At 55.6% G+C, this 8,758-nt stretch overlaps 1 protein-coding gene across 1 annotated transcript; it reads right to left on the minus strand.

Moving 5' to 3' along the window:
- Positions 1-1,112: 1,112 nt before the first annotated feature.
- Kif12 (kinesin family member 12) lies at positions 1,113-7,584 on the minus strand. Its single transcript, XM_036178553.1, is given in 19 exon segments — positions 1,113-1,252; positions 1,515-1,630; positions 1,713-1,816; positions 2,320-2,418; positions 2,495-2,579; positions 2,877-2,963; positions 3,126-3,216; positions 3,300-3,402; positions 3,876-3,980; positions 4,069-4,187; positions 4,752-4,908; positions 5,089-5,180; positions 5,808-5,943; positions 6,075-6,209; positions 6,541-6,616; positions 6,707-6,834; positions 7,234-7,312; positions 7,391-7,456; positions 7,559-7,584. Coding segments are annotated over 19 exon segments (1,944 nt in total).
- Positions 7,585-8,758: the final 1,174 nt, after the last annotated feature.

Here is an 8,758-nt window from a genome sequence, read left to right on the forward strand (position 1 = left end):
CATGTGGCTAAACCTGCTCAGCCTGCCTGCATCTGGCCATCACCCTGTCTCTGGATTCTGCTTTGACCCTGACCTTCTAAGGACATCCTGGCCTCTGCTGAATAGCCCCAATGTCCAGTCACAGTCACACCTCTCAACATCTGCTCCCTGGGGGCTGCAGCCTGGGCTGAACTAGTTAGTCCCAGGTTCCAGAATCTTCCCTACAGACTCGGGAGCCAGGGAGACCCAGAAAAGCCTAAGACACACCATATTCAGAGGGGCCTCAAGACACCCTGGTTTTATTTTTTTGTCCTTGTTCCCAAAGGAGACATGTTTGGAGACACTCAGGGCCTCTTTTTAGAATGCTGGGTGAGAGGTGCAGAGTCTTCTCTGCTTGGTCTTGTACCAGGAAGTACGGTGGAGAAACGGGTCCCAGTGTCCACATCTGGGCCACCCTATTCAGAGATAGGAGGTCTCCAGGACAGTCTCTCAGCCCTTCCAGGCTCCCAGATGCTCCCTGGAGCTCTCTAACTAGCTTGGGTTGCTATTTCCCCAAGGCTCCCACAGGCCTACAACTGAGGCTTGCTTGCTTGGAGCCCTGGCCAGTCCCACAGCTCAGGTCTGAGAGGAGTCTCAACTGAGTGCCCGCTTAAGTACTACAAACCAAGGAGCCTCTTTCTCTCTCTGCCGATCTCTGCCAGTGTGCTGCTTCTACCTCCCATGGGGTCAACATGATCAAGGCACAAACCTAAGCTGGGGACTTCTCAACAGCCTTCCAAGGCTCCCCTATGCCTCTGACACAGCCCAAACTCTGGATGTGGCCAGAGCACCCTGAAATCTTTGGGTTGTGTTTCTCAGCCCCACTGCCTCTTCCAGCCCCTCACCCCTCATGGAAAGGACAGCCACTTAGATGGCCACCCAGAGCACAAGGCCAACTAGATTACAGCTGATGACTTTCTTTATTCGGACACCCCACCCACTCCAGTGTGTCTCTTGAACCCAGTCTCAGGTTCAAGGTCTGGTGGGGGTGGTTTGTACTACCTTAGAATCCCCCAGCTCTATCCAGCAACATTTCTTTCCCATTAACAGACAGAGAGATGCAGGCCCAATGGGCAGAGCCAATCAGGCAGTGTTTAACGAGGAGGGAGGCCTTGGCCAGGTCTCTGCATGCTTTCTCTGGGCTGTGGCTGACTCAGGCCGAGGTTCAGGGAGCTGTTGATCTGCTGTGTGAGGGCCTCCAGCCTCTGGGTCAGGTTCAGGATCCCAGATCCTCCTAAGGAGAAATTAAACTCAAAGCCTGTACACCCCCCTGGCCACCTCCCAGGCCTACTGAGGCCTAGGCTCTTCAGTGGAAGCCTCAAGCACTCTCTCCCCAAGTCCCCAGGCTCCAGTAGGGGTCACGACTGAAGGAGAGGACTCTGCCATGAGACTCAAAGGCTGGGAGTTAGAAAGGTCTTAGAAACCTCTTCCCATCATTCTCTGGTCCAAGATGGGAAGCCCACGGCCCACAAAGCACAAAATCCCCTAATTTTCACCTCAGCATGGTGGCATGTTCGAGGACCCAGTGGGCATGGGTGGTGCAGAGGGTACCACCTCCTCCCCTATCAGCATCTCTGCCAGGACTGGTGTTTGTGTCCAGTCACTGTGGATCCTGGGTGGACATGGAGGAACAATAATGAGCTTGGTGCCTCCAGGCCTCCCCTGCCCATTCTAACACCCCAGGTTTGGCCTACCTCTCTCGTGGGGGCTTGGAAGAGCCAGGGCTTGGTGGAGGTGCCCAGGGTGGGAGCTGAGCAGACAGAGACATGTCACCTAGGGCCTCGGGCTCTAGCACCTGCTGAAAAGACCAAAGCCCATCCTGGGTGACTCAGGCTTTCAGGTCTGGGTACCACTGCCCCAATGCTGACCCCCAGCTATGCCAGCTGCACAAGATGCCAAGAGCAGCAAGCCAGCATACAGAGGTGGATCTCTCATTGCCTCTGTGGGCTACAGGTGGTTTTTGCAATGTCTTTCCCAGGGACTGGGAGCTCCTTGGAGGCAGAGACGGAAACAGAGGCAGGCCCAACGCTTGGGCTGGCGTAGGAAGGTGTCCAGAAGGAATGGGTGAGTCGATGAAGGAAGTGAAGACACAGATGAACATGTGTGAATGAGAGAGAGCACACTCCTAACAGAAGGCAGGACTAGATGTCAGGCAAGCAGACATTCTACATCCTGGGCAGAGACAGGGACCTAGGCCCAGCCTTCACTCCCATGCCCCAGTCCAGAGCCCTGGAATCACCAGGATGGCTGAAGCCTGGGTCAGTGTCTCCAGTTCTCCACGCTCATCTTGGCCTTTCTTACCTGGGGCACATGGCACTCTCTCCGTGGGCAGGTCCAGTGGGCCAGGGATAGTCGGCACAGAAGGCAGAGGTGACAGCAGGAGCAGAGGGATGGCAGTGCCTGTAAGAGGCCATCTCAGTGACTCGATGACATGCTAGCTTGTCTCCCACAACCCAGGGTAAGCAGGGAGACTCACATGGCAGGAGGCAGCTGGGCCCACTGAGCAGGGGAACATGGGGGCGGAGCCCTGCTGGGGAAGGGAGCAAGCAGAAAGGAGGTGCCTGGGAAGAAGAGTGGGGTCTGAGCCTTCAGGCCTCAACCTCGACACCTCTCTATGAACTCATCCCTTCATCCACAAACAACCCTGTAAGGCAGCCAAGCCAAGACCCCACCTCCCAGAAGAGGGGACCAGGAAATTCATGGTCAAATGATTAGCTGAAGGTGTCACATGCAGCCAGGAGGTGACAGAGTCAGGAGCGGAAGCCAATGATCAGAATCAGAAGACTGACTCTCACTTGTTTCGTGAAGTCCCCTCTGCCAGCATCCACGTCCCAGGCCTTCCATATGGTTACACTCACCTCTCCAGTTCATGGACCTGCTGGGCCAGGACTTGCTGCTCTGCCCGGGCCAGATCCCGGCTACTCTGTAGCTGTCTCATTTCCTTCCTGCCGGGGAGCAGGCTCCAGGTGACGGGAGGTAGGTCCAGCACCACAGGGAAGGACCAAGGGGAGCAGAGGACCAGGGATGGGTAGGTAGTATCTTGGCCAAAACAGATGAGTAAGAAGGGGTAGGAACCGAGTCCCAGGGCTGGCCCCATCTTGCTTTACCTGAGCCTCTCATTCTCCAGTATAAACTCCTGCAGCATTCCATAGAGGTTCTGCTGGGCCCAGGTCACCCGGGCCCCATGGATCCCTGGTGCTGCGGGGAAGCAGAGCATTGCTGTTATCTCAGCAACCCAGACTCTATCCGCCACCCCCTCTCGGCCCCCAGGGAGCTCATACCCTTGGTCTGTATTTGATCCAGCTGGAACCGCAAGTGACGATTCTCCTCTCTGAGCTTCAGCAGCTCAGCCTCTACTGGCTGGGGTGGCTTTACTCCAGGGGACTACCAAGGAAGAAACCCAGGGCCTCTGTTTAGGACTGTATGGCTGGTGCACTGCACAAGGCCTTCCTGGAGCCTAAACTCCGGCCCCTGCTTCACTTGCCAGCTCTGCATGCTGGCCCAGGCTGTACCTTGTCTTCACTGGTCATCTTGAAGGGACTCAGAACCAGACTTGCTTCCAAGCCCAAACTCACGTCTGCCCCAGTCTTGGCTTAGACTGTGATTCCCCAAATTAACCACATATCAGATCCCCTATTAGACCTAACCAGCTGAAGTCTTGGATAGATCCTGGCAACAGTCCAACTCAGTCTTCCAGCCCTAGGCCTGCTCAGACTCTAACTGTGTCACAGACCCTTGCCTATGACCCTGACATCAATCATGACATCATTCCCAGGATTCCAACCCAAATCCCAACTCTGATCCAGCCCTAGATTCCAGCCAGGATGATAACTCAGGCTCTGGCTGTTGCTGCTCACCTTGGGAGCCTGTGGTCGGGTGGTGACCCTCTGAGCTCGGCTTGCATATCGCAGAGTGCTGAGAGTCTCAGGAAGGCACTGGGCTGACGGGGACACGCAGGCAACCTAGGGAGGACCTTCTCTGAGTGCTTCTATGGGAGAGACCCTTCCTTGGGGCCCAGCCCCTCTACCAGCTCCCCCATCCATCAGATACCATAAGGGTGACCCCACGACCCCCAAGCGAATCTGCCAGCAACTTGGTGAGCTTGCTGTCTCGGAAGGGAATGTGGCTCTGCCTCCTCTGTGGGTCCAACAGCAGAGAGATGCAGTGGCCTGGCGAGAAGAGGAAGGTCCAGAGAGATTGCAGTGTGTGCCCAGAGTTGTCTGGCTGGGCTTTTACAGAGCAGGAAGCTCAGCCAGGCTAGCAAAACTCTCATCCCATCTTGTCACTTTTCACATTAGTGTCCAGCAGCAGACATGGCTTTCTGAAGTCATGGATGTAATGCTCGCCCAATTTCCAACACTCAGCAGAGACGCAAGATTATCTTCAGCAAATAACTAACTGAAAAGGAATGTCACCAGCAGCTCCCACACCATAGGAAAGTACTGAGGCTAGTTCCCTGGGGTTCCAGGGCCAGCCATGCTGTTGGGTACACAGACCCATTCCTTTCCCCTTACTGTGGCTGTCTTCCAAGTGTATAAAGGATATGTGTAATGCTGCTGACTTTAGAATATACAGACTGATACTGATACTGAGGGGGAAAGTTAGCCTCAGACCTGATGCCAGAACTCCAGCCCTCATCTCTAACAATGAATCCTGTGGTCTCCCTAGTATAGCAGTGGATCCAGAGCAAAGAAGGGACCCAGAAGTCAGACCTGTAAACCCCCGGGTCTTACCCAATGCCAGGAGGCTGCGGTTAATACTATTGGCCTCGAGCATCAGCTGCCCTCGGGATCCTGTGGTCGTCACCTTCTCACTGCCTGCCAGGTCCACGAAGCACAGCTTTCCCCCGACAGGAGGCTCCCCAAAATCCACAGCGGGTACCTGCTGAGGCTGGTGGGCCAGAGCTTGATGGGAACTTGGAGAAGACTGTCTCCATCACATTCACAAGGTCTCAAGGAAAAAGGTCCCTCCCCTCCCATACACCCAGAAGATCCAAGCTGGTTTATACATGCAATGACAGAGCTTTGCTGGGTAGCCTTTCCTTAGCCCTTCCCCAGGCTGGACACTCACAGTTGGGCGGCTGATGTAGAGCGTGAACAGGGCATGGCTTCTGCTGGAGGCCTGGTTCAAGGTATGTGAGGAGCTCCGACGGCGGCTAAGGCCTGGGGAAGGGGACATCAGGAGCCATGCTGGCTAGGAAGAAGGGGCCATCCCAGGGAAGGGCCATCCCGTGGGAGTAAAAATGTCAGAGCGCCATCGAGGCATAGGCATGAAGGGCTGGCTCAGGAAATGAGTGCCAACAGGTGCAAGGAGTATGGGAGAAGGGAGCAGAAGAAGGGTGGATAAGCAGCTGTCCTACTGTGTGAAAAGGCAGAGAAATGAATCAGAGGTCAGCAGAGAAGTAGGATGCTGGGGCCAGATCCAGTGTCCTAGTGTCCCCGGCGTCTGCCAGAGGAGGGTTCTAAGTAAATGCTCAAATGAGGAACTAAGGCTGGAATAGTGGGATAAGCTAGACTAAGGGGTAGACCATTGATTGCCCTTAGGCCCTGTGAAAGTGGACGGTATAAAACCAAGAGGAGTGAGCAAGAGGTATGCGCAGGCAATATGGAAGGCAAGGTAACCAGCATGTGGGCACCCTTGCCACGTCTGTCTTTGAATTGCTGCTTGGCTGGTCCTTCTCTGCCTTAAGAGTACTTTCTGAAGTCCCAGTTCCAGCATCCTAGATCCCCAGGGCGCCTCAGAGGGAACTGAGGAATCCTTGCTCCCAAAGTTTCCGTGAAGCAGCCTACCCATCTGCAGGAGTTCCATCAAGGCCTCCAGACTAGCAAACTCCACCATCCGAAGCTGCTCCACATAGAAGCCACGAGCCTTGTTCCACCTAACAGGCAGAGGCCGCGGAGAACCCGGGCTCAGCAAGTCCCGAACCTGGGAGAGGAGAAGCAGGCTCCATCTATTCATATCCCTTTGACTACGATCCCGCCTCCCCTTCCACTTCTTAGCATCCCTGGTCCTTGGAATATATGGCCTTCTTTCTAGGTGGACTGCCATTCGCTTACCTGTTCATTGTAGATCTCCAGGTAGGAGGCTCGGAGGGTGACAGGGACACCCAGGTACTGCACGCGATCTAATAGCCAGGCGAAGGTCCTCTGCATAATGCCAACCAGGCTAGGGGGTACGGACGCCCCTTCTCCCTGGGCACAAAGACAGCTGGAGCTGCCTCTTTGCAGTGCACTAACTGCGCCAGAAGCAGAGGCACGCTCCCCTACACTATCTCATTGGAATCTCAGTCAATAGTTCATCAGTGCCACCCTACAGACGAATTAACTGAAAGCGAGTAACTGATGTTGCCCAAGTGAGAATACATCCATGGCTCCAAACTCTGCAAGTCCCTGGGAGCCTTTCCTTCCTCAGATACCAAGTCTATGAAGGGCGGGATTTCTTTGACCACACCCCTTCAGCCCAGGAGTCCCACCCACAACCCGACGGGGTGTGGGTGTGGGGGGCGATCCCAACCTTGCTCACCTGCGGAGGAGGTCCTGTCAGAGTGAAAGTCTTTCCGGAGCCCGTCTGGCCAAAAGTGAAGACCGTGCAGGAGAAACTGCAGGCGGCAAGGGAGTGGCTGGGCCCGGGAGGCGGGCATCGGGGCGGGGCGGAGACCCACGCCCCGCGCAGCCCACGCCCCACTCACCCGCGCAGTGCCAGCTCGCCCAGGCGCTTCACGCCACACGTCCTGAACACGTCCTCCTGCGTGCGCGCCCCGTCCAGTACCGCACCGAAGCGGAACGCCACATCGGGCCCTCCACCTGGGGGACTCACCTGGAGTGGGGATGGTGTAGGGGCGGGGCACTGTGCAGGACCCAGCACCCAGGACGGGAAAGGTCATCTGAAGGCGGGCGGGGCACTCTGAAGGAAAGGGCTTTAGAGTAGATGTGGCACCCTGGAGGGCAGGGACCCTCGGGGATGAGCGAGGCCTTGTGTAGGGATGGGACATTTGGAGAGGTGGACACTCGGACTGAGCGGGGTATCTAGGAAGGGTAGGGCATTTCTGGGGTGGGAGAGGGCACCTTGGGGAGACGGGACAATTAAAAGGAGGGCGGGGCACTCTGTAGAGGAGGGGCAATCTACAGAGAGAAGGGTTCTAAGGCAGTGTTGCTCCATTTGGGCCCCAGGGTCCCCTCCACAAGTTCTTTTGCAGAGGTTGGGAAGGCTTCTCACCTGCAGAGTCCGGGTCCCTGAGCAGTGCAGAGCACTCTGCTCTCCTCTACGCAGCTCTGCCGTGCTCATGGGACGCACCCTGGTATCCAAAGAGACCAGATGGTTCATCCGGATAGTGCTTTTGGTCCCTTTGTGGCCCGGGTGTTTCCTAGCTTACCTGAGCACCACTTGAATGGGGGTTTCTGGTCCTTCTGGCCCCTGCTCCAGGCTCCGTGCTGGATCTCTGTGTCAAAAAAAAAAAAAAAGAGTTACCACCCCTGTGCTTCGTCGCTGTCCTCTGGGCCCGCTTCAAGGGCTCAGTAACTTAAGGTGAATTGTGCTTTACCCGTCAGGAGACCCACGTTCCTCCATGTCCTGTTCTGCACAGGATTCCCTTTTCCAGTATCCCCTCTTCACCACAGCGGGACTGTCCACACACACCTTACACCCTCCTCCCCAATCCCCCACAACCAGTCATCCAGAAAGACTCCAGCTTACCCAGAGCTAACAAGTTAAAGATTTACCCACCCCACCCTGTGAGGTGGGGAAAGTCTCATGCCAGGGCATTCTAGCTAGGGGGTTCTGGAGCCTGAGGCTCACTTGCTTTGGAGTAGTCTCTTTGGGAGGGATCCAAAGGACCACCAAGACCATTCTTTGTTACAGAAAGACAGAAATCAGGGGTGGGAAGGACTCGGCCAAGACCACAGAGCCAGAGAAAGAACTAGGCTCTTCTGGCACACACCCTCTGTCTCTCAATAGCTCAGCCTTTTCTCAGCACAAAGCCCAGGAAGCACAGAAAACCTGGCTGGGCGGTCTCCAGGCTGAGCGGTCTCCAGGCTGAGCTGACATCAGCTTCCCATGATCTGGTTAAACATTGGTACACCTGCCTCTGCCAGGCCAAAGCTACTCCAAACCCACTGGTCTGGCTTACCAGAGCAGCAACAGCCCCAGAGATGTCTGTGCTCAGGCTTGGCAACCACTCTTCCTTGCCAGTCGCCAGGATGAACCCCTGCCTGGCCTGATCAGGCCTACGTAGACCTGCCCGTTGCTGCTGAGGAGACAGGTGGTAACAACCAAGGGTGTGGAATCTTCCAGGAGGCACAGAGGCTTGAAGCTGAGGGTGCGTGGAGTGAGAAGACAGGTGAGGAGCTCCAGATGAAGCACACATTCAAGGAAGGCAGGGATGATGTGCAGAGATGTGGCAAGGAGAGATGCTTTGGGGCTGGTGAGGGCTACATCCTCTGATACTCCTCAGAGAACCAGGGAGCCAGTAAGGGTCACAAACAGGGAATTGACAGGTTGTTGTTGTTGATGAGTCAGCAAGAGGGTAAGAACAGAAGAGAGCACAGGAGGCATCATGGCCATAGACCAAACAGTTTGTCATTAATATTAAGCCTCTGAGTGATTATTTTATAAGCTGCTTTGGGACTGGCGGGACACAGGAAAACTTCGGGCTACAGGAAACTTTGCTTTTTGCCTGCTTGCCCTCACTCTGCAGGCAAGTTCATCTTCCTGTTGCTGCCTCTGCTGCAACTTTCCTTTGCTG

This window comes from Onychomys torridus, chromosome 2, assembly GCF_903995425.1.
Source record: "Onychomys torridus chromosome 2, mOncTor1.1, whole genome shotgun sequence".
Taxonomy (NCBI): Eukaryota; Metazoa; Chordata; class Mammalia; order Rodentia; family Cricetidae; genus Onychomys; species Onychomys torridus.